We start from the raw sequence: 25,999 nt of genomic DNA on the forward strand, positions 1-25,999 counted from the left end.
CTCCTTTCTTTCTCTCTCGAGCCAGAGAGAGAGAGAGAGAGAGAGAGAGAGAGAGAGAGAGCGACGTAGGCGTGCCATCGGAGCTTGTCTGCTGTTATATCCTGCAGGAATGAACGCGTCTCATCAGTCTCCGGTGTAACGTGGAACGGAGCATGATGTCCTACACTTCTTCTTCTTCGTCATCTTCTTCTCTCCTCTTCTCCATCTTTACGCATCCCAGGCCGCACAGGGACTGACAGGAACCTGCACCGAGAAACACACAACCAGCATCCACAGCCACCATCCAGAGGAGGAATTACGCACAGATCCATTGGCAAACATCAGCGGGTACAGGCCTGTTTATCTGATTTTCCTCTCTCCATCACCTGTCTCTTTTATTATAGCATCCACACACACAGAGGAGCAGATGGCTGCAGACAACAGCTGGCCTGTTGTCTCCTCTTTTTATTCTAGGGCATGGATGGATGGAGGTTAAAGTCACCTTTTTTTTTTATTTGTGGATTGTTGACACCTTTTATTCGAGCTGAATCTATTTATGAGGTAAATTGATTTTTTGTAAGTGATGTCAAAACTGTTGTGAAGTGATGCAAAAAAAAAAAAATGGGAGTTTTATTATGTCCCTTTCCATCATCACTGCTGCTGCTGCTGTATGGATGGATGGATGGAGGTTAAAGTCACCTTTTTTTATGTGTGGATTGTTGACACCTTTTATTCTAGTGAATCTTTATGAGGTAAATTGGTTTGGTAAGTGATGTCAAAATTGTTGTGAAGTGATGCAAAAAAAAAAAAAATGGGAGTTTTATTATTCCCCTTTCCATCACTGCTGCTGCTGCTGCTGCTGTATGGAAGGTGTATTGATGATGATGGTGATGTGTGTTGCAAAAAAAATGGGAGTTTTGGGTGGTTTGGGATGCATTATATGGCATTAAATGGCCTTATAATCATTTATATGGACTTCTGGATTATGCAAATTTGCATTGCTGATTAAAGATTCGTGGCTGCTAAAGTGGAATGACACAAGGTTGATATGATGCAGTAACAGTTTGATTAATTACATGGTAGCATGGCCTTATGGGAACATTCTGGTATCATTTTGGGTGTTTTATTATTTCCCTTTCCATCATCACTGCTGCTGCTGCTGCTGTATGGAAAGTGTGTTTGTGCGTAAAGAGGGTGTGTGTGTGATGTCTTCCCTATATGTGTTGTCTGTGCGGTGGAATCCCCCTGTGTACAACCACCAGCCTGCATTTTTATTTATTTATTTATTTAAAAAGGATCCCCATTAGCTGATACCAATGGCACCAGCTAGTCTTCCTGGGGTCCGAAATCAAGTAATTTATCACATACATACTATATATACAACATCATATTTGTGTTACACTAATAACACATTTTCAAACATATATACATTTCACATTCATACACAATCTTCCACAACCATTTAGCCTCCAAGGCCCATCATCATCAGATAAAAGGAACAAAAGAAAACCCATACATGACCAACACTGGACTATCGATCAGCTGCTTAAGTAATATATTCGTAGATGGTATTTGAATGAGGATTTGTTAGAGGCATGATGGCCACAATGCTCTGTTTATGTCATCAAAAATGAGGAAGAAATAATAGATTTCTCATTTTTTATAGTCCTATTTCAAGTAAAAGCCTGTTTAATGGCCAAATCCGATCAGGTTACTCCATCATCATGTCTCATAGAGAGAGAGAGTATAGAAGGAGGAGTAGCCTGTACAGCGTGGCCCTGGGAAAACGCAATCCGCTGCAATCCGCACAGACAGAGCAGGAATAATAAAGAGGAGATATAGAGGCCATGTTTGAATCATCTGGACCAGAAATGAAGCATTTTTTCTGGCGCATTAACAGTTTCCATTGAAATATATACCCTGCTTCTAGATGCTTCTCTTTCAGGAGGAGAGAGGATTTTTAGTGGGTTGGTCAAAGAGCTCAAAATGGCACTAAAAGTAGTAGCAGTGCTTGGATGTTGTTCATGATCCAGCACTATTATATATAGAGTTTGCTGAGTAATGAGTCATATTTGTAAGCTCGCTTGGGAAATGACAGTTTTTAGGCATATGGGCCTAAACATAGATCTCCTTGGCGATGCTACTGTTGTGATAAAAAGAGTCAGGCTGATGCAGATATGTGAGGCCAAATTATGTAAAAAAACAAAACAGATGGTACAGTCGGTGTCATCCCCCCTTCTGCATTAATGGATATGATGCAGGTTATTAATTAATATTTAATGTAGAGGTGATCTAAGTGGATGCCCGTCTATAAGACAGCTGTTATAACCGGAGGTGATTTATCCGGACAAGTTTGGATAAAAATGCATTTATTTATAATCTTACTCAGAAATTTAGCATTTGAAGTCGTTGCATTAACATGTATGAGCTGAAAATAACAGTCAGATGTTGGATTAAAGAGCCTATGTAACTTTTGAAAGAAGAAATTTTCCTCTTACAAATGAAAAGTTGTATTAATTCACAATAAAACACACCTGTGTTGTTCAATGCAATACAATCAGGGGTTTTGTTGCTACAGTCTTACTTGGTCTGGTCTGACCAGTAGCTTATGGTGGCTAATGTTAGCTGCCAGCTTTAGTTAGATAATGCTGTATAACTGACATTACAGAGTCTGTGCAGCGCGCTGAACTGAATCTTCTCTTCTTGTGCGACTATTACGCTACGTTTTTAGCATAAAACTGCCAGGCTAACTTTAAAGGAGCAGTGTGTAGGATTTAGTGGCACCTAGCAGTGCTCGGTTGCAGATTGCAACCGACCGAATACCCTTCCTACAGGTCGGTACCACGATGCAGCGGTCCGACGTGCTGCTGCACTCAGTACGCTGTAACGTACTGGGTGCTGCGTTGTACGGACACATTACGCACACACCAGGTTTGTTCCCATTCAGACTGCAGTGATTGTTTTTAATAAATCTTGTAATGCATCGTTTTACTGCTTGAGAACATTACGTTCTTGTTGCTGATCTTTCTCCGAGACACTGTAATACTCCCACACGGCGTCAGGGACCGACCGCAAAAATAAGCAACACAACATTTAGCTGACGAAAAATGTATGCAACACAACGGATAAACATCAGCGAATGTCGAATGTTGCAGCCAGCAAGGCAAATATCTGTCGATACCGATGTTCAGCCGATAAATCTGTGCATGCCTAACAGTAACGGTAGGTAACTAATACTATCTGTAGTTGTTGCAGTTGCTGTTGCGGAAGCAGAAGTTGTAGTAGTTTTAAGGCCTATAGCATTAGCACCAGTAATAGTATAGTAGAGGAAGTAATAGTAATAGATAGATGGATGGATAGATAGATAGATACTTTATTGATCCCAAAGGAAATTTAGTAACTAGTAGTAGTAGTTTTAGCAGTAATAGTAACAGTATCACCAGTGAGCAGAGTAATATTAGTATATTATTAGTAGTATAACTAGTATATTAGTAGTATTATGGTACTTAAGTATGATTAACAGCATTGATAGTAGCATTAGCTGTAATTCATCAAATCAATAGTAGTAGTAGTAGTAGTAGTAGTAGCAGCAGAAGTAGTAGTAATAGCATCAATAATAGTAACAGTATCATTGTAGCAATTGGCCTAACAGTGAGAAAACCAGTAGCAATAAGTATATTTCAAAAGGAACTAGAACAGTATTTAACTCTGTTGAACATCATTGTGATAACAGCGGTTTCTATAAAGATCTTGCAACAGAGGAGATATGATGCAGTTAAGCCCAGTGTATGGCCACCATAAAGAGCTGGTTAAAGACAGATACTAACTGCCCAGCATGGAGAGAATTTGATTCCAAAACCTACAATAAGAACACCCTGATCATATAAAAATGTGTTATGGTTTGTTAGAAAATTGCATAATCACAGTCTCCATAACCACAGCTTCAAACATGAGATTTTTTGCATGTGTTTGTGTGACAGAGAGATGAGGTAACACTGTAGCAGCCCACCTGTCAGGCTCTTATGAAGCCCGAGGGGTCAAACTGAGAGGAGGTGAGCCTACAATAACACAAAAAAGACTAAAATAACACAAAAACAGTTTGAGCTGCGGGTAAACTGTTTCTGAAGTGGTTCTTTGAGCTTGCCTTATATCAGACAGAATTGCCAACTCAGTTTCCATCTTCAGTGTGATATTACCTCCACTCTAACCGGTTTCCGTTGGGGGGGATTCAATTTTCCTAACCAGTCACTAGAGACCAACGTATCCACTTGATTTAACGTAATTTTAAGTCAACACTGATGCGCAGCCGCTGGTTTTGCTGAGGTTTTAAGAGTGGAGTAAAGTGATACTGAATTGACCCAGGTCTTGCACGCCGTACCATTGCTCAAGAGTTTCCCAAAGGGATGCTGCTGTATGGGTTCTACTTATTTGTCCTTTGTGGAGGAAGCTGGGCTCGTCTGTAGCTTTTTGATGGACACCTTTGAGACAGCAGTAGAGACTGAGTTAGGTGACCTTTAACCTTGGTGGGTGGACTTTTCTAAAGATTGTAGCCAAACTCAAACACAGTGACATCGCTACAAAGAAGTCCATTGTTAAACATCCATTTACAGACTTCCACTTCTTGCTCCAGCTTTGACCTACTGTGGTGGTGTGTACACAGTTTTCCAATGAGTACAATGAGGGATTATTAGTAACATTTCAGGTGTACTCACTTTCAGTTTGACCTCCATCTGATCGTCTGACTGAATCAGACTTCGTTGTAGCGCAGCCCAGTCGCACAGCAGTTCGTGAAAATGTATTGATCCGTGTACATAAACATGAATATCATGTATTTTTCATGATGGTCAGCACAAAATCAATTCGTATGTAATCCACGTAATTGTGAACCGGGAAATATAAAGAGCAACGAACGCCGTTTAGGGAGGAGGTCGGGGTGGATGGGAGGGTCAAAGAACATCAGACATCCGCCCAGAAGACCGATGTACCGTGTGAAAACACAAGTCAAAGTTGATTTATCACATAACTTTCGTACTTACGTTACGGCACTTCCGGTGTTATTTAAACCCAAACCACGATCTTTTCCTAAAGTAGTTTGTTGCCTAAGCCTAACCAAGTTGATCTTTTCCTAAACCTAACTAAGTAGTTTTATTTTGAAAAGACTGGAGCGGACATTGACACGTGTTGTGTCACATGTTGCTGGACATTTGTAGGAAAAAGCATGAAAAGTACGTTGTTGAAAATTGTGCTGAGCGTCACGAAAAGGAAGGGAAATCGTGTCTATGAACACGAATCTAACAGATTACATTTCGTGACTATTTCACGAACTGTTATGAGACTGTGTTGAGTAGCGATGTCACCCAGATGTCAGCAATTAACTTGAGTGAGTACAGTGTTATCACGACTGATGGCAATGATGGAAAAAAATATGGCCCAAGTTAAAAAATGATGTCATAAAACATAACTCACATAAGACTATAATATTTAAGATTTGCTCCAACAGCACTCCAAATCTAAAAGAAAAATGTCTAGCTCAGTTTCACTTCACTTTCCCACAGGAAATTTGCTGTAACATTACCCACGTGCCTTATGTGCTGGAATCACATAGCTCAAATATGCTGACTCATTTCCAGTTATCAGAATTACACACTGATGACTATGAGACAGCTCACAAGCTGTTGTCATACCTTATGTTGCATAGCAACAGGCATGCTATAACCATATGATGTAACATATACCTCATGCAGTCAAGCTTGTAGCTGATCTTTGAATTGTGAAATCTCACCACCCAAATACTTGTGGAGTCATTGGTGTCAATCAGAAACCCTGTCCCTGTGAGCAAACTGATTGTCCCTCCATAGATATCAAATATCAGAACAAAACCCTGGTAGTGACCTTCACAGAGCCGGGATTTGGCCGGTACGTTGGCTGTTCTGTCAGCTGTTTGTGTCTCTAGTTGTGTAGAGCTTAATGATGAGAAGAGAGAACAAAGGTGAGAGTCTTAAACATTCTCTTTCACTTTCATCTGCACTGTCAGGGTCAGGCCTGTCTGCAAACAGGGTCATGTGAACTGCCCTTCTTTGATATTCAAATAGACCTGATGAGTGCTACAGGTGCTCTTTGTCTGTCTGAGCGTTTCCCGTTCCTCTCTCGCTCTCTCGCTCTTTTCCCCTCATTTTCTATCGCCTTGCTGCATCCTAGACAGCCGGGCTATTTAGGAGCAGACAGGACTGCAGGACCAATACTCCATCACAGCATAGCAGCAGCCACACACACACACACACACACAAACGTATCTCCGTTGCTAGATGCATGATATCATATGGGCTTATAATCATTGATAAATACTTCTGGATTATGTGAATTTGCATTGAGCGTACTTATTAATTCGTGGCTGCTAAAGTGGAATGACACAAGGTTGAAATGATGCAGTGACAGTTTGATTAATTACATGGTAGCGTGCCCTTATGGGAACACTGTGGCATTTTGGGACACTTCGGCTGAACATCTTGTACCCATTTCATACAAAACACACAAGAGCAACTAGTTTGTGCATAAAATGAATGAATAATCCTATAAAAGTAGCTAACTAGGACTACAGACTATATCAGAATGTAAACAATCACAATATGAATTATAATATTACCATTTTGTCCAATACTTTATGACCAAATACCTTCAAAACTAATGACAGCATCTTTAGCCTACTTTGTGTTTAGTGCTAATTAGCAGATGTTAGGATGCTACCAATCCAAACTAACATTGTCATTGTGAGCATGCTGATGTTAGCATTTAGCTCAAAGCACCACTATATATTTATGACAAAAAGTCTTTGTTGCAAACTGGAGTTTGAAAAACATGGACAGTTACCAGGCAAGGAAGGTCTAATAAAAGACGATATCAAGTTGCATTATGGGAAATGTAGGATCCAGTGTATTGGGGTTCGACGCAGGATATCAGCCTCTGTTTCATCAATTTTGCCATTATTTTTTGAATAGGCTATATTTCTTGAGACCCCTAACGGTGCAGCTACATCAATCTCATTTACACGTCACAATTTTCGTCACCATTTTCGTCACCATTTTTCATAGATGTAGCTTGGTAGAAAGCTAGCTATGTGAGATGATGATGTCCCTATTCAACACCAGACCTTGAGCGTGAAAGACAGAGGTCTGGAACTAGGTTTGATTTCATAAATATCAATAAATAGACTTAGAGTTAAACCCTTAAAAGACCAGTGTGAAGGATTTAGTGCCATCTAGCGGTGTGGTTGCAGATTGCAACCAACCGAATACCCCTCCGCTCACCCCTTCCTTTCCAAGCGTGTTGGAGAACTACGGTGGCCTTCAGGTAATGTAAAAAAACGTGAAAGTCTCTCTCTAGAGCCAGTGTTTGGTTTGTCCGTTCTAGGCTACTGTAGAAACATGGCGTAACAACATGGTGGACTCAGCAAACATAATAATGACTATTATATTCCATTACTCTTAATAGATCCACTAAATCCCACAAACCGGCCCTTTAAAAGTGTTGTAGGTGAATTTAAGAAAAAACAATGAATGGAGCCAAATGTAAGCAGAAAGAGAAAAGTGAAAGAGATGGAAGGAGTGGAGGCTGGATTTGGTGGTGGGGGAGGGTAACAGAACCGTTCATAACACTGGCTTGTAGGATTTGTACAGTCTAAAGTGTTACATAATGTGGAACAGACATGCTCTCTGGCTCTGTCATGCTTTCAGATATGAAAACATACCCAACAAATCTGTGTTGATTTGCTGTTTCACACTGTTATACGCTTGATTAAAAATACATCTGCCCCTTATTGTTACATTTTAATTTGATGTAATAAGTCCATAACCCTCTCGCTGTCTCAGTTCCAGTGACTAAGAATACACATGAAGAGGAAAATCTTTATTTAAACAGGTTGAAGAGGAGAAATAGTGTGATGAGATTTGTCACGAGGCCATAATTCACCGCAGAGTTCATTTGTCAGTCGGAGTATATTTAGCTCTCCGTTCATTTGTTTCGGAAAGAGACATATTTGACTCTTCCTTTCTTTCTTTCTCTCTTTCGTCTTTCTTTCTCTCCCACACACTCCACACACACTCGCCCATCCCCTGCAGTGGGCGGTTAGAGAGAGTGAATGCTGGGGAGTGGAGGAGAGGGAAGCCAGAAAAAGAAAAGAGGACAACAAATGTCCAAGAAAAACAGGATGGAGGGGGAATGTTGAGCTACAATATCAAAACCAATGATATGATAGTATGCACATTTTGCATCCTAAAATGGTCCTGCCACCAAGAATAATGTGAAATCAGGACCAACAAACGGAATGAAATAGTAGTCCGTGGCATTTGGCAACTGACACTGAAAGAAGCAGTTGTTTTTATCATTTCTTAGGCCAAAAAAATCCAAACTGCATCTTATCCATCTTGGTTATCTTCATGGATTTTGAGAGCAATCTCAAACTTTTTCATGTCAAAGACCTCCAAAATGGACGTCCAACAGACCACAGATCATGGATGTATAAGAGGTTGTGTGCTGTGCTTTTGCCAGGCGTGTTAGTAAATAGCCTACAACTCCATTTAATTCTGTTGATGTCATGCTACTAGCACTACTAGCTACTGGCCGATAGCCGGTTGTTTGGGAACAGAGAAGTTAATACATCCACCACGGTACACGCTTACAGCACACAGCCCGTAGGTGTATTAGAAGATAATAAAAGTGATGAATTACAGCCAATATATCCATAAGCTGCAAAATTCTCATAATATTACTACTTTTTTTCTCATAAACTTCTGACTTTATTCTCATAATATTACGACTTTTTCCTTGTAAACCTATGACTTTATTCTTGTAATATTATGACTTTATTCTCATAATATTCCAACTTTCTTCTCGTAAACCTATGACTAATATTATGACTTTATTCTTGAAACCTCAGATTTATTTTTTTTCCTCAATGTGCACCTAATACTCCGTCATACAATGGAACTTATAACAGGTTTAGGAAGCTCTCTCTCAGCGCCATCTAGCTCATTGACAACAGATTTTGCAGCTGCGAATTCAGCTTTTATAGCAGCACTGAGGAATTTATTGCTTCAATGGACTACATTTACCATAAAAGAATATCAACCAATATTTAATTTATTAACTCTTAAATAACTATATTGGTTTTGGTTTTTAAAAAAAATCACTGTATTAGACTGCTGTGATATTAGACACACTGTGTGTGTTATGTTGCGTGGTTTTGGTTCGTGTTCTCGTTGCGTGGTTGACAGGGCGGTGTTATTTGCAGTGTGTTGTGTTGTGTAATACTGTGTGTGAGTGTGTTTAGCATGAGCACCATCAGCACCATCAGCAGCCGTTCCTACCACAGACCCTCCAGCCACTCCACTCTGCTCCTATGGACTGCATTCCCTTTATCTATTTCTCTCTATTATTCTCTCCTTCCTTTGTCTTCCTTTGTCAGACAGCTTTTCTTTGTTTCACTGTCTCTCTCTCTCTCTCTCTCTCTCTCTCTTGCTCTCTCTCTCTCTCTCTCCCTCCCTCTCTCTCTCTCTCTCTCTCCACCCCCAGGATGTGGCTGTGGGTTGATTAGAAAATGCGTGGCACAGAACAGGCAATCCATCACCCTGCCAAAGCCCGCCATTTCCGCGCATGCGCTTGCTCCTCTTCCTTATTTCCCTCCTCTCTTCATCATCCACACAGATCGTACAAGCTTGTGTGTATGTCTGTGTGTGTGTTTTTATTCTCCAGGAGACCAGCAGCATCTCACATCTGCCCCTCCTTTCATTTCTTTCCTTCACCTCTCCTTGCCCTTCAAACCCACTCCTCCTCCTCTTCCTCCTCTCGCTCCCACCTCCCGATCCTCCTCCTCCTCCTCCTCCTTCTCGTCTACATCCACTCATCCACCCATGGCAGCCATGCCTCTTTTGCTTTTATAGATTATCCTTATGGTAATTCAGTTCAGTTAGATCATTTACAGTGCAGGGACTGAGATGAGTACTGAAGAAGAGGGTGGATGTTACACGTTTGCAGTGAAATATTTATTAACCACATAATCAGACAGGAGGTGGATCATTTCTGCCATTTTGCTGTGGTGATATCTACTTTTTTAAAGCTGGCAAATCATCTTTTATATTGAAAACCATTGATGGACTTTGACCAGTGGACTAAGACCTTTTATCCTTTAGGTCAGAGACATTCACAGGGCTGTTTGTTTTCTACCTGTATGAATTGTTCTGTCCAACAGTTACTGTACATATTTGTTTTCCATTTCAAATCCCCTCCTGATAAAATTTGGATCAACCAAATAAGCATGTGTGATATACGCAGGTTTGCACAATGCTTGCAGAGATGTTTTATCTTTGGAGAACCATAATTACAAAAGACAGTCACCTGAATCAACATGTACACAAGTTGCATGGGATGCTAATTTTGGCGATCGAAAAACATGCTTAAAACAAAATGAAGGGTACAACCAAACGCTGTCGCTGAACAACGCTGTGGTAGTGACGCATGCCGTGATAGCGATGCCGTGGTAGTGGCAGTTTTTCCTCGCCAAAATTTTGCGTAAGTTTGGAGTGTTATTTAACTTCCTTCGCAAAACGAGTATGACATGGTTGATATCAATGGATTCCTTAGGTCCTTAGGAGTCATATGATACCAGTATCTTCACTTTAGCCTACTATCCTGCGCCCGCTACAACATATGAAAGATTGATTGCGTTAATGCGTTAATGAAATTAGTCAGTATTATCACGTTAACTTTGACAGCCCTAATTAGGAGATAAAAAGTCAGAACGGTGATTCCCTAATCCTTAAGTTTCCTAATACAGAAGATGAAGTTTGGCGTTTAGATTTTAAGATAAATCATTTTGAGGCTATAAATACACATTTCTTTTTAAAGTGCCCTGGAAGTTCCCCACAATCAATACAGCGTTCTGCCACCAAGAGGAAGCCCCCTTTTTCTATTTCTTCCTCTTCCCACTCCCCTCATTTGCTTCTGTCCACCCAGCTTCCCCTGAGTCCACTCTGCCTCCACCTCTGCATCGCTTCCACCGCTCAATATCCAGCCAGGGCAACAGAGAGCTTGGGTAATGAAATGGCCACTGGCTGCCTGAATCTGCCTTCTGCCATCCGTCATCTGATTATGAGGAGGTGTTCTCCTCATCGGGCCCCATCACATGGACAAAATTCAATCACGTCTAATAACGACTCGGTTCACTCACTGCTAGTGTAGTCCGCGTGGGCTAGTTATGTGTGGACGGTGATCTAAAAGAAAGGCTGTTCCTTATTGCTGACAGAGAAACAGGAAAGGAAGAGGAAAGCATCCAAACATGGGATAGTATTTTCAGTATTATTACGTTCACATTCCCAGAATGATTATCTAATCTGCTCAAAGGGAGAACAAAGCTTGAAGGGCTTTGTCATGCTTTCGCGCCGCTCACATTCCACCGTGTAGGTGGTCTCGCCCACTTTTGATTAATAATAGGCTTGAGTATTAAGAACTGGTTTGGAACCTGTGTGCAGAGACGGGGGATTGAGCTTTGTTTGACTTGTGTAAAACGAATGTCAAAATGTCCACATAGTGACTCATACCGTATGTGGTAGAAACGATCCCACTCTTTTTAGCATAACATTCATATTTTCCTCTACTCTCTCTCTCTCGTCAGTTAATTAAGTGCTTGTCATTGACATTTTGTTGGTGTATTATGGATTTCTGTTGTATGAAAATTGTATGTTGAGTCCAGGGTGTTTTAATGCCAAACCCTAGACTGATTTGACAGGACTGCAATCAAAAGCATTGTAATAAAACGCTATAGCAGAAATGAAAGGTAGTGATCGTGAACCTCAGGACCTCCTGGGCTCCCTTAACAATCTTGGATAGGACAGTTTGTCAGTTGATGGTTATCTGGTGGTTAACTGTAAGAGTCCGTGAGGGAGTCATGCTTTCTTGTTTCCAGCACTCTTCTCTGGGCTCCATATCGCTCGCCAGAAGTCACATAGTGTAAATCATCACCACGGGTAACAGGGTTCATAGATAGGTATCAGCTTATCTGCCTTTGTGGAAAAAAGCTGGATCGCTTGCATCCATCCAATCATATTAGCATGGGCCGGCTGTTCTGTTGAGGCCCTGGGTCAGCAAACTGAAAGCACTTCAGTCGCATAAAGAGGATGACAATTACCAGAAGAGCCAATGTCACAAAGACTGGAGCTTGGCAACCCATCCTGAGCTCCAGCATTAACACACATTCAGCCAATTGTTCCTCAATTACATTTGTTGGCTATTTTGGGGGGTTTTCACACAGATGCAAAAGTAAAAGACTGGAAATGACAGATATATCAGTTTGGTCAATATCGGTGTTTGATCCAGAGCAGCTTTGGGACAATGACCTGCATCATTGCGCCCAATTGGCAAATAAAATCAAGTGCTGAATCAATGCTGTAAGCACGCTTCTTAGCTGCTATCAGGTCAATGTGTATCGCACGTAAAAATCGATTCACTTATGTATCGCAATTTTCCTTTTAACCCATTTGAAATCGATTTTTTTAAAGCCAGATTCGATATATTTGCTCATTTGAGTCTAAGTGGAGATAGAAGGAAGTTAGTGCTTTTATTGTTGTAGTCAGAGTAACGCGACATCATATCTGTTCCGTATCCGTCAACCAAAACAAACCACAGCGAGCCAAAACAAGAAAGCAGAAAACGGTGAAGGGTCCACGTGGATACGACCTGCACCCTCACATTTTAAATCCAACGTGGTAAACACTACACATACAGTAAAGTATGGAAACACTTTGGGTTTCACACATTGCAGGAAAAACAGAGCTAGACATCACGGCTAAAGCTGCATGCTAACTCTGTCAAACCGTGCGGTCAAACCGACCGTCACTCTCATCTCCGTGGTTCAAAAGCACCTGTTGAAACATGTGGGTGATGTCATTATGACCTCATCTCTCCACAGTCCAGGGTTGTACTGTAATTAATAATGAGTCTTTACAAGCTGGGTGATTATGATGTGTTTTATATACGAAACCTGTCTGAGCTGCACTTGTGAATATATTAAATAAGTTTAACCCCCCCAAAAAAGATTAATATGTATGTTTATGATGCTGTAATGTGAATGTAACTTTTCCTTATGACGGTTTTCTACTTACAATCTAATGTTGTGTGTATATCTGTATAGAAAGTAGCTAGTTAGAAACATACATGTCTGTGAGGAACTCCAGTTGAATCTGGTATTTTCCCAACTTTCACTTTTTTTTCACTACCAAAAGTTGTATCATCCAGTGTTTAATTCTGACATTAAATTGAGTTTCTTCATCAGTAACTAAAGATTTTCTCTCTCTCTCTCTGAACCCCATCCTCCCCTCCCTAGCAGCGAGCCCCAGTTGTGGCCGGTGGGCATGGTTTTGGAGGGTAGCTCAGAGGCGCTGTGTCCCCCCCCATCTCTGGAGCTGCGCCCATCCTGCAACAAGAGCCAGCCCTCGCCTCCTCTGGGCTCAAGCTCGCAACCTCACGACGGAGTCTTCCCTGAGGACAAGGAGCCCGTCAAGTACGGCGAGCTCATCGTCTTGGGGTGAGATACTGAAGAGTCGTCTCTGCTGATGTACTTTGTTTCAAATTAACCTCAGTGTTTGAAATGAGACTGTAAATGTAAGAGTAGTTGTTCAAACACTAGAAGTGTGAAGTATCAGCAGCCAAGGTTTCAGCAAAGTCAGACCAATGGCATCTTGACACGTCACCTGAGATAGAATTGATAAATGGACAGATGTACATCCATGGCTTGACTACTGACGGTCTAAATGGTTAGAGAGCCTCTGTAGGTCTTTGTGTGTGTTTTGCATACATCCATGCAAATGCCTGTTGCGTCTGTCCAGTGAACAAAACAATACCTGTGGTCAGGTTTTGCACATGCAGTTCTGTGTAAGACTATATTTAAGTTTCCATTCTGTGCCACCTGTGAGCAGAAAACTGACTACAGAGGTCATGTTGCATGGTGTCAGTAGAAACATTACACCTGAAAATCCTAAATCTGAAGGGTTAAACACACCCTGTATAGGAAAACTTTGGTGTTTTGGGGAAATACACATTTGCTTTCTTGCAGCGATGAAAAGATCGAAAACTTCCATATCTGTCTGTTGAATATCAGGCTACAGCCAGCAGACTGTTATCTTATCTGAGCTCCACCAGCTTCATAGAAGCCTTATATTATTCTAATGATAGAGGGATCTCCCTATAGAGTACCTATGGTGCAGAATAGCCTGGCTGTGCTATATGTAACAAATCAGCTTGTGCTTTATATGTTTGTTTTGGATTAGTATGACATTGACGCCCTCACAAAAACCCTTTTTACTTCTCTCAGGGGTTCTTCTGTTAGACTGAACTGAATGAAACCATATGCCCAATCTACTGTACACAGACCCTTTATTTAAAACCGTTAGTAAGAGGGGAAAATAGCTCATTTGAGGGCACACAAAGATGCCATTCACACGCTGAGCCATGTGGCAAATTTAAACCTCAACTTCCGTGAGGAACACCAAAGAGATAGACACATTGCATATGAGTGTGAGGAGGAGATCTCTCCCATAGACACTGTATGGTGCTATTCTAGGCACAGAGACACAGACATGTGCTTCCACTCCTCGACCTATTGATCCATGCACTGGGTGACGAACACTTGATGGATGATGAGAACGGCTTCGTTCACTGTCAATGTGATTGCAGAGAGAAGGGGGGGTTACCTGCCACCGGCAATTTTACAACATCCATCCAATCGTGGCTTCTCTCCAACCGTTTCCTAACACAAACTAAGTGGTTGTGTTGCCTAAACCTAACTTCCTGTGAAAACGGAAGTGTATTTTGAAAGGACACTATGCACGTCACCAGCGTATATTGACAAGCGGTCTCTGGTCCGACCAAAAGTAATACTAGAGAGGTACCCCGTGCAACAGTCTCCGATGCCGAGGGGCACTGACCAAGCGGCGGTATTTAACGAGTTGGGAGTGACAAAGTGTTGCCTTATCAGATCCAGGAGTAGTCATGTGTGGCGTTCCACAGGGTCCAATCTTAGGACCCTTACTCTTCCTAATTTATGTATAAATGATACGAAATCTGCAAATCATTGTGATCTTTTTCTGTATGCTGACAATCAAAAAGTTGTCCCAAAGACACCAGCATAGGTAGAATACTAGGCATAGGCCTAAGATGTGGTAGTTTTGGATATAACTCGTTGACCTAATTGTCGGGATCTATTACAGTTTTTAAAAACTGGTGTGAAAAACTACGTGGGAACAGCAGTCTATGTTGTTGTCTTGATTTGGGGCAGGCCAGGACCACCATGGAAAAAATGTATTTTAACTTTAGTGTTTTTATTAATGTCGTGCCTCATTTTGATGCATCACATCACATGATTTGACTTGATTTCATTTGATTTGAAACTGCATCCTTCATCATTGGAAAATAGTAAATTCTCATCATTGTGTGGTAAGTAAATTGAAAGTTTGGATATTTGTGAATCATCAGTGTGAGTCATAATGTTTCACCATCACTGACAGGTGTAGTGTTGAATAACAGCACTTAAGGCAAAGCATTACACTGTGGGAGTTTTAGTCCAAAGTAGTTGATACCACATTTTAGTTTTTTCTGGTTGGAATTTTGAAGCCAGTATAAAGTGCAAACATTTTACTCTTATAATTTGGACAGTCCAATAAAATATTAGGGGGGGTGAAAACTATAAGTACAAGATGAGGAAACACATGTATTATCAATTGAACCCAGTTATTAACATTATCACAATGTCTTATGCTTCACAGGCACAATGGGTCGCTGGCCAATGGGGACAAGGGTCGTAGAAGAAGTCGCCTGGCGCTCTACAAGAGACCTAAAGCCAACGGGGTCAAACCTGACGTTATCCACAATGTCTCAACCCCTCTGGTGTCAAAGGTCAGATCACAGTACCGATCATTACAGTTTAGGTTGTCATTCAAACTGACAAGGTTTTTCCCTGACCCAGGGAGAAAGGACGCTAAATGACGTTTGCATTTAGCTCAAACACTGCTGTGCCTAACTGTATTGTATATATATATATATATATATATATATATATACCTTAACATCAGATGATGTCTCTCCATCATAACAATAACTCAGCTGATAAAGTGATATCAGTCATTTTAATGAGAGCGGGGGTGTTGAAATGTCCTCTGGGTAGATTTTCCTGGAGGCCAGACCTTCAGCTCTCCTTGTCATGTGACCTGGATAATGTGTTTTCCGTTGGCAGGCACTCAGCAACAAAAGCCAGCACAGCATCTCCTACACACTGTCACGGAGCCACTCTGTCATTGTGGAGTACACCCATGACACCAACACAGACATGTTTCAGGTCAGTGTCTGCGCACGCACACACACACACAAACATGCACGTGCATTGGTGCTATGCCAACTCAACATTTTAGCTGTGACTTACTGCATAAAATAGGACGTTGGAAGAAAAAAAAGAGAGGCTTGTTGACTGTAAAACCGTCATCAAAATGTGCCATAAATAGGAGAGAGAACGACACTTCCATCCAAAAGCCAACAAACACCAAAGATTGGTGCACACTTATTTTACCTGTTAACAGCGGAGGAGTGGATCATGCTACAGGAGTGGTTTGAGAAGCTTCTGTGGACATTTTGACACAATAGGTGGTGGGTAAATGTTATGGTAGGGAAAGCTAATTGTGGCCAATTAACACATTTAAAGCTGGGGTAGGCGTCATCTGTCCTAAGCCCCTCCCACCAGACGAGCACGGGCATGTGCACGCGCTTCATACCACAGTACGAGTACTAATCGTCTAGAGAAAATGTTGGCAATAGTTTAGCCTTCTGCTTAACGGCTGCAGCCGTGTGCCTTTGGTTATGGTTAGCAGAAGGCTAAACTATTAGCTACATTTTCTCTCCATTTCTGAAACATTTCGCAGATATTGTCAAACTCACTTTTTGATGAGTCCGTCTTCCTTTTTTGGGGTTACTTTTGCAGTGAAGGAGGATGTTCTGTAATAGCAACTTTTCCTGCAGGATGCTCCGCCGTTGAATCAGGCTTTCAACATCTGAAGGGACTTGCACGCACATCTGTATTTGTAGAACAGCCAATAGGAACACCCTCTCTGTGAAATGACCTGTGATTGGCCAAAGTCTTCAGATTTTCTAAAGCCTGAAACCAGAGCCATGAGGAGGTGCAGAAGTCTAGTTTTCTCTCAGAGAACTTGAATTACAATATGCTGTTATTGTGGAATTTTTGCCCCAATAATGACAAAATAAACTGCCTACCCCAGCTTTAAATTAGCACTACTTTAAATGTGATAACTGATGAGGGGAAACAGCAAAGTTGTACTAAAAATACTAGAAGTAATTATCAACAGTAACTGGTGATATCAATCATTTTGTCACATATATTGTTTTATTATTGTGTTCCGGTTGCATCTCATCCACCCACATTACAAGCCTTTAAACACAGCCTGTATTACGTAGCTATCTACAACCATTGCCACTGTAGCCAACCTATTATAATGTCATTAACAAATCAATGTCTTAGCCTAATGTAGTAATATCCACTACTCTTCATCCTGGCATTGAATGCGTCAGTATATATATAATACATTCAGTCAAACAGTAATCGAAGCTGTGGGCCCTGTAGAGTCAAAGAAACAGCAGAGCAGTGAGGGCTTTAGGAATGAAGAGGAAGCGCGAGAAACAAAAATATCGGGCAGAAAAAGGGAAGACAAAAGACTGGAGGTCAAATATACAGGAGAAGATGAGTCAGACGTGTCTGCTCTCTCAGTAGCTCACAGTCTCCAACCACCTTCTCTCATCATCAAGGAGATCCATACAAAGCGGTGACTCCAGCAGACAAATCAACAGGGCTCCACTCCAATCCATCCATGTCTGTCTGTCTATCTCCCTCTGGCTGCTGTTAAAGGGTCTCTTCTCCCACATGGTTCAGTCTGTTGCTGTTAAAAGTTTTTCACAACGTTTTGCAGCCATTGGTTCCATCGGTTATGATAGCATTGTAATAAATTAAGTAATCGATGAGATCCTGGAAGGCAGCATCATCGCTAAGGTGCTTTCAGACAGCGAGCGGCCGTAGCAGCTCCCAGATAGTATGCATGTTCTCTCTTGCCACTGATGACCTCGGCGACTCAGCTGCCGCCATGGTGAAAACATACATCAGACTGGCAATACGTCATCCAGAGTGTAGGCTCCAACCAATCCCTCATAGACGGTAACAGAGTAAACAGAAGAAGTTGAAACATGTCTCCAAACTTCTACTTTAAACAAACCGCTAATAGTAATAACGCTATATTGAAGAGTTGCTGTGTAGCTGGTTGCACCAACACTCACTCATACTCCAGCAGGGGACCCCAAACTTCCCTTTCCCGGGCCACATTAACCAGCTCTGACTGGGGGATCCCGAGGCGTTCCCAGGCCAGTGTGGAGATATAATCTCTCCATCTAGTCCTGGGTCTTCCCCGTGGCCTCCTCCCAGCTGGTCGTGCCTGGAACACCTCCCTAGGGAGGCGCCCGGGGGGCATCCTTACTAGATGCCTGAACCACCTCAGCTGGCTCCTTTCAACGCAGAGGAGTAGCGGCTCTACTCCGAGTCCCTCACGGATGACTGAGCTTCTCACCCTATCCCTAAGGGAGACGCCAGCCACCCTCCTGAGAAAACCCATTTTTCAGCTTGTACCCGCGATCTAGTTCTTTCGGTCATAACCCAGCCCACATGACCATAGGTGAGAGTAGGAACGAAGATTGACCGGTAGATCGAGAGCTTGGCCTTCCGGCTCAGCTCTCTTTTCGTCACAACGGTGCGGTAAAGCGAATGCAATACCGCCCCCGCCGCTCCGATTCTCCGGCCAATCTCACGTTCCATTGTCCCCTAACTCGCGAACAAGACCCCGAGGTACTTGAACTCCTTCACTTGGGGTAAGGACTCATTCCTTACCCGGACCAACATTGCACCAACAGTAAATCCAAACACACTGATCTCTGATTTGTTCCCCTCCCATGTCCTAAAAAAGATATAATAGAGGAGCTTTATGGCTCCAAGCTATAGACCAGACCAGCATGGCGCCATTGCCAAATAATAAGTAGCACAAATGGGTGGAAAAGCATCCAATCTGGCAACACTGTCACACAATGGCACTTTTAGTCACCATCAAGGGAAGCTCTTTGATGATATAGTATTCCAAGGTGTAAATCTCAGAGATAGATATATGAAAACCCAGACAAACATGACCATATTTGAGTACTGTTCATCTTTTTATCATTGTTTTATGTTATTGATTCCTCTCTCTTGCTTTCCTCAGATTGGCCGGTCCACAGAGAGCATGATCGACTTTGTGGTGACGGACACAGCGGGCAGCAGCAGCGGTCAGGGCGGAGGCGCGGCAGGGGAGGGTGGCGGCGGAGGCCAGTCGGCCCAGAGCACTATCTCCCGCTACGCCTGCCGCATCATGTGCGAACGCAGCGCTCCCTACACGGCCCGCATCTACGCCGCTGGCTTCGACTCCTCCAAGAACATCTTCCTGGGGGTGAGTTTTCTCCCTCGTGGGTGCCCATGCAGGCTTGTGCCTGGTAAAAACACTACGCAGGGACTGGTAACCACGGCAACCGTGGTGAGAGCGACATCAGGGACATGGCTGAGCCACCCACGGGTGACATCATAGCTGCGAGGATGGGTGTCAGTGTATGTGACCTGGCTCGAGGGAAACATGGGAGAGGAAGGAGCAGTGTTCTGCACGTGCGAGTGCAAGTGTGTGTGTGTGTGTGTGTTATGAAAGTGCTTTGGCTCTAATGTACTGCTTCTGGTCGTATGTTACTGTCTCAAGCTATTGGAGAGCTTATGTATCTGCTTATATAACCAGCTGGTGAACATACAGTGATCAGTACATACTGTACTCTGTATGTATGCTGCTGGATGTGATGCACCAGATAGTTCAGGATTTTGGTGCATTTTAACTTACTTTCCTAGTTTTGGCCATAATTTCTCTCAGTTATGATAATATTGTACTGACCAAAATAGACACTGGAGTTTGCTGTCAGCTTGTTGGACCTATTTTTAGCGAGGTAGAGAGGCTCCGAGATCTCAGCTCTTGCTTTGTAGAGTACAATATTATCATAACCAGTGGTCAGAGCTACAGAATTAAAACCTATATTGTAATAAAACCTTTCCTTTAACTTGGTGATACAATTTTATCATTCCTGGTAGGAGAGACTGACAGAACTACGATCGGAAGACCCAGTACTGGAATAAACCAGAATTATGCTTTAATAGAAAGGAGCGCACCATAGATATAGAATAGGAGTAGAACAGATATTTAACTGTTTTCTGTGGTCATTTGAATAGTAATGGTGAGTGTTGTAAGTTGTTATGGTGCCAACACATGTCAGTGGGGCCGTAAAGTGTGGTCGCAACTCGCCGGGAAGAGAGTGAATGCAGCTTGGGAAAAGGATGGGTAGTTAGCTAGATATGTTATCCTTCTTTGGAGCGGCGAGAAGTGAGGCGTAGGGACCGCCACCAGGCCGCTGTTTGGCTCATTTTCTGTAACCAGTGTAGCATAAAAGCATGCCGAAATTAGCAAACTAGCCAGCTGTCCGCTAGTTAGCTTGCTAATTCAAGCTCAAGCCCAACAGGCAACAACAGCTGTCAGTGTGTCAGTGTGCTGACTTGACTATGACTTGACCCAAACTGCATGTGATTATCATAAAGTGGGCATGTCTGTAAAGGGGAGACTCGTGGGTATCCAGAGAACCTATTTTCATTCACATATCTTGAGGTCAGAGGTCAAGGGACCCCTTTGAAAATGGCCATGAAAATTCGCCAGAATTTAGCGCAACTTTGGAGCGTTATTTAGCCTCCATCGCTCAAGCTAGAATGACATGGTTGGTACTGATGGATTCTTTAGGTTTTTTAGTTTTTACATGATGCCAGCTTTAAAACGGTCGCCGTTTATACAGCCTTATATGGAAGTTAGCCTGCTACAACGGTCGAGATGGCAACGGTACACATAAAAATGGCCGGCGCTTTGAACCATCCTGCCACGTTGTTTTGAATGTCGTTCTACTCCTATTCTATTTCTATGGAGTACACTGCTTATGTTCATTAACGCAGCACAGTCATGCACCGTCAAGCTAACTCAGCAGTCCTCCGCTGGGCTCTGCTGTATCTCCAGTTCAGTGAGTAAAGCTGTCTGGAGTCATATCCCACCACAGATTTTTATCTAACAGCTAGAGGCTAATTATGACCCCCAACCCTAACCCATTTAAATACTGGAATGGCATGTAAAAGATGTTATTTTGTTCCCATGAACTACCCAGATAGCAGTTATTTCCCCCTGTACTGTACTCAGTTAGTAGACTCTTCTTTGATATTTTGTGATGTGAAGGCTTCAAGGCCACTGCAGAAGCTGCTGGGGCGGGGCGGTCTAAAACGTGACATCTAGGTGCATCAAAGCCATGAAAAACCAATAATAGCCCTTCTCATGACAGCATGACTTCATCCCATGCAAGATTCATCAGGACCCCCCGACAACTAGGCCAGCAGTCAGAGAGATAACGTCAGCAAGCTGCGCTCAACACACACACACACACGCACGTCACGACTGAGGCTTGTATAACCCCCCCCACCCATCAGGACTACATTTACACTGATATATGGAGCAAATGTTGTCCTTTTATTAAAAGTCAGGCTCTGTGGTTCACCTCTGAACTGTTTGATGGATGTGATGATAACAGTGTTATTGTGCCTTTGATAAATAATGCATGAAATACCTTAAAGTGACAATAAAAACCCTTAAAGGGTAACTTTTGTTTTTCAGCCTGGAAATTAGGGAGGAAAAATACAGATGTTACCCTTTAAGATTTCATTATATCAGACTTATGGCTGGTATGTTTTCAGCACTAGCCATCAAATATATTTACTAGGGCTGTCAATCGATTAAAACATTTAATCACAGTTAATCGAATGATTTTCCATAGTTAATCATGATTAATTGCACATTAATTGCATATTTTTTATCTGTTCAAAATGTAGTATTTAATACTCTTATCAGCATGGGAGTGGACAAATATGCTGCTTTATGCAAATGTATGTATATATTTATTATTGGAAATCAATTAGCAACACAAAACAATGACAAATATTGTCCAGAAACCCTCACAGGTACTGCATTTAGCATAACAAATATGCTCAAATCATAACATGGCAAACTGCAGCCCAACAGGCAACAACAGCTGTCAGTGTGTCAGTGTGCTGACTTGACTATGACTTACCCCAAACTGCATGTGATCATCATAAAGTGGGCATGTCTGTAAAGGGGAGACTCGTGGGTACCCATAGAACCCATTTTCATTCACATATCTGGAGGTCAGAACCAGAACCAGCCTCAGAGAAACATCTGCAGAACTGAATCTCCACGCAGGTTTTTTTAACTGTCTTGGCCCTTTAAAAGCTGTTTTTTTTTGTTTTTTTTAAATGAATCCACACACGCCAGAAATGTGCCGTTTCATTCCGTCAGAGCTAATTTGTTTTCATAATAATCCTTTCTTTCTCTCAGGGATGGGTTCATTCTTAAGCGTGGGTGCATTAGTCAGTACAGTAGTCATTCTGTACGGGGCTAAATATAGCAGCAGAGAAGAGCAACGTTTGCTGTTTTTCGAGCCAGCCACCTCTGACACCCACCTCCACTATCATCCCTCTGTGCATCCCCAATATTCCTCTAACCTTTGCGTCTGCCTGCTCTTTGTGTGTGTCGGTGTGTGTCTCTCAGGAGCGGGCGGCCAAATGGAGGACGTCGGACGGCTTGATGGACGGCCTGACCACCAACGGGGTGCTGGTGATGCACCCGGCGGGGGAGTTTGTGTCTGAGCCGGCTCCAGGCGTCTGGAGGGAAATCTCAGTTTGTGGAAACGTCTTCGCCCTGAGGGAGACTCGCTCGGCCCAGCAGAGGGGAAAACTGGTAAGATGAAGATGGGAAAATGAGTCTGCTTCGATATGGTCACTGACCTTGATTTGACCCATGATCTGCAGGGATTAATGTAATGTAAGGAAGTAAGGGACACCCTGGTTCTGTTGCAGAACCTGGCTGTCCTATATACATTTCAGTCTTTTTAAAGAACAAATGAAGTCCTGCATAATGCTGCAGAATCTTGTCCCTTTTCCCTATCGGTGTAGAAGTCAGCAGCTCCTGGCTTGTGATTTTTGAATCAATTTACACCACTCTGTCCAGGCATTTCCTGTCTTGACCTGAGGTGTTGTCAGCAACACAATTACCATGAAAGCCCTCGATACCAGCGTGATCAAATTGCATCATAAAAAAACTTGTTTTAGTCGTCTTAAAAAGTCTTTGTTGAGCTTTCCTCAGCACTTTCCTCATCAGTCACGCCCAAGAATCTGTAGGTCACTATCTGTTGAACATCCTGTCCATTTATGACCAGAGGTCAATGGCCACTGTGACTCATACGACCCACCACTACTTCCTTTGTTTCCGCCTTCAAGTTGTTAAAGCTAGGCTTGGTTATGTTGAGAAACCAGCACGACTCGGTCAAAACAGGAAACAACATTGCGGCCTGCTCCTAAACTTTCTGGTACTCCGTCTAAACAATCCACCAAAATCTACTTCTGGAAGCATTTTAAGTGAGAAATAGGCGATATCACTGCTGAATCTCGTATCTATTTAGAACTAGATCACCTAGTTTCACAGCTTGGTCCAAGTTTCGTGAGCCTGGAAGGGTTTATTTGCATAACGGACTGTTCCCCGCCTTTTCATTTTGCGGCCAAAGACAAAACTCCCAACACTTGGCCGACCAATCGTGTAACTTCATCACTCACTCAGTCAGTAACTCAGGGACAGACTTTTGTGTTGTCAACTCTTTTCTAATGAAAGTAGCTAGCAGCACTAGCTCCAAAAGTCCCTAAATCTATCGAGAAAGTCACCAAGTCATCAACACTGACAGTCCGTCCCTTCAGGCCTCCCTCCAAAGACACTCTCCCCAAAGTTATCATCGTGAACATTAAACATCATAATGAATGTGAACGGCAGGAACAAGGCTATTGTTAGTGCTCACAGCTGTCAAGCTAGCAGCTGGTGGAAGGACAGAGTGCACGCAGGCAGGTAGACAGGTAGTCCGTCCAATCATTACCTTCGGGCCGAATGAAATGATTGAACGGGTTTATGACAGTCCTGCGACAGCCACAGATACCAGATTTTTTTTCTTTTTTTTTTAATCAGAGCATTTGATTTATTGATTACTGTCAGGATGTAATAAGAATTTGAACAAATATAACAAAAACATTTTTTGATGAAGATTACCAACCCTAGCTTTAATTCCACGCCAGTCCACCGTTATTATTGTTAGAAATCAACCCACTAATGCGTTGTCATCCGCAAACTTAAACTGATTTGTAGACTCCATCTGTAAATATGATGCGTATATGATGATGATGATGATGGTGATGATGACGATTTTGAGGGAAGCCTCTTACAATAGATGGGTGTCAGCTGTCTGAACCATAACTAGTAGAGCACAGTGCCATCATGTGGTGGTACAGAAGTGGAATGCTACAATAGTACAGAGTGTACAACTCAGTGCAGCCAGTATGGCTAATAACAAATCACCATTTTCTCTGTGGTGAAACCTGACGAGGCCTCTCTTCTTCTCTTTCTCCCGCTACATTTCCATCTTCTCTTCTCCTCTCAAGGTGGAAAATGAGTCCAACACCCTCCAGGACGGCTCTCTGATTGATCTGTGCGGGGCTACCCTGCTGTGGAGGACCCCCGCCGGACTGCGCCACACCCCCACCCTCAAACAGCTGGAGTCCCTTCGCCAGGAGCTGAACGCCGCCCGGCCCCAGTGTCCCGTGGGCTTCAACACCCTGGCCTTCCCTAGTCTGGCCCAGCGCGAGATCGTCGACAAGAAGCAGCCCTGGGTCTACGTCAACTGCGGCCACGTACACGGCTACCACAACTGGGGCTACCGCAAGGAGAAGGGTCCCGCGGGCCCCGGGGGCACGGCGCCCGCCAGCACCGGGGAGAGGGAGTGCCCCATGTGCCGGCGGGTGGGCCCCTACGTGCCGCTGTGGCTGGGCTGTGAGGGAGGATTGTACCTGGACGCCGGGCCGCCCACACACGCTTTCTGCCCCTGCGGCCACGTATGCTCAGAAAAGACAGTGGTGGGGTGGAGCCAGATCCCGTTGCCCCACGGCACCCACGCCTTCCATGCTGCCTGCCCCTTCTGTGGTACCTGGTTAACGGGGGAGCAGGGCCACATCAAACTCATCTTCCAAGGCCCCGTCGACTGAAGCCCAGACCCGGGAGCCACAAGGGATGGTGTATCGGGCAGAGGTGGACGTGCTGAGTGAAGACTGTGTGCTGGACCAAAAATCTGAACACTGAAGTGTGGGATGACAGAGAAAAGCACTGATGACAAGTCCAGGAAGGACTGTTGACATGATGAACTGAAAGTGCCACGCAATAGTAGATTGCCGTGGCTTCAAATGGAATATGAGGTGTATGGAGAATATGTAAATAAATTGTGTTGAAATGAGGATGCATTAGTGATCTTTTGTTCTCTTTGAGTGCCTGCTTAGTCTCATTACATTGTGCAACTGGGAGCACGACAACACTAAAAAGAAGGGCCTAGAAACAAGATGATCAGACATTTTCGAGGTTAGTCAAGCTTAAACAAAGGTGAAAATAAAGGTGAATGGTAAAATGATTACCGAAACTGTCCGATGTAAAGATTTATCACAGTTTAAAGGTGCCCTGCGGAGTTTTCTAGTAAGCAAACAAAAGTTATGTTTACATTCAGTGTTATTCACCAAATCACATAGAGAGCTGCAGGGATGACGTATTTTTGTAGGTCAACCAGGAAGTTAGCATCGCCCTGGGTTCCCTCGACAACAAGCCAATGGGATTGTCCCTTTGGGTTTTGGATTATTGCAGAAAATAAACTTTGTGGCAAACACACATTTATGATACTTACA

General features: G+C 43.0%; 1 protein-coding gene and 1 long non-coding RNA gene across 4 annotated transcripts; one reads left to right on the top strand and one right to left on the bottom strand.

Moving 5' to 3' along the window:
* peli3 (pellino E3 ubiquitin protein ligase family member 3) lies at positions 1 to 25,563 on the top strand. Of its 3 annotated transcripts, none has more exons than XM_037759495.1 (7): positions 1 to 327; positions 13,355 to 13,552; positions 15,789 to 15,918; positions 16,256 to 16,357; positions 19,323 to 19,547; positions 22,785 to 22,973; positions 24,716 to 25,563. In XM_037759495.1, exons 2-7 carry the CDS (start codon positions 13,380 to 13,382, stop codon positions 25,313 to 25,315), a joined length of 1,419 nt encoding a protein of 472 aa, XP_037615423.1. In that variant the 5' UTR covers positions 1 to 327; positions 13,355 to 13,379; the 3' UTR covers positions 25,316 to 25,563. The 3 variants fall into 3 exon arrangements, with proteins under 3 accessions (XP_037615423.1, XP_037615422.1, XP_037615421.1); XM_037759494.1 differs by having other exon boundaries at positions 2 to 327; positions 13,352 to 13,552; XM_037759493.1 differs by lacking the exon at positions 1 to 327 and adding an exon at positions 349 to 540 and having other exon boundaries at positions 13,352 to 13,552.
* Positions 1,855 to 8,416, bottom strand: LOC119482094. The gene is made up of 3 exons (XR_005205362.1): positions 7,201 to 8,416; positions 5,996 to 6,001; positions 1,855 to 1,864 (listed from the first exon to the last, which is right to left on the bottom strand). It is a non-coding gene; the product is annotated as an uncharacterized LOC119482094 (long non-coding RNA).
* Positions 25,564 to 25,999: the final 436 nt, after the last annotated feature.

This window comes from Sebastes umbrosus, chromosome 22, assembly GCF_015220745.1.
Source record: "Sebastes umbrosus isolate fSebUmb1 chromosome 22, fSebUmb1.pri, whole genome shotgun sequence".
NCBI lineage: Eukaryota > Metazoa > Chordata > Actinopteri > Perciformes > Sebastidae > Sebastes > Sebastes umbrosus.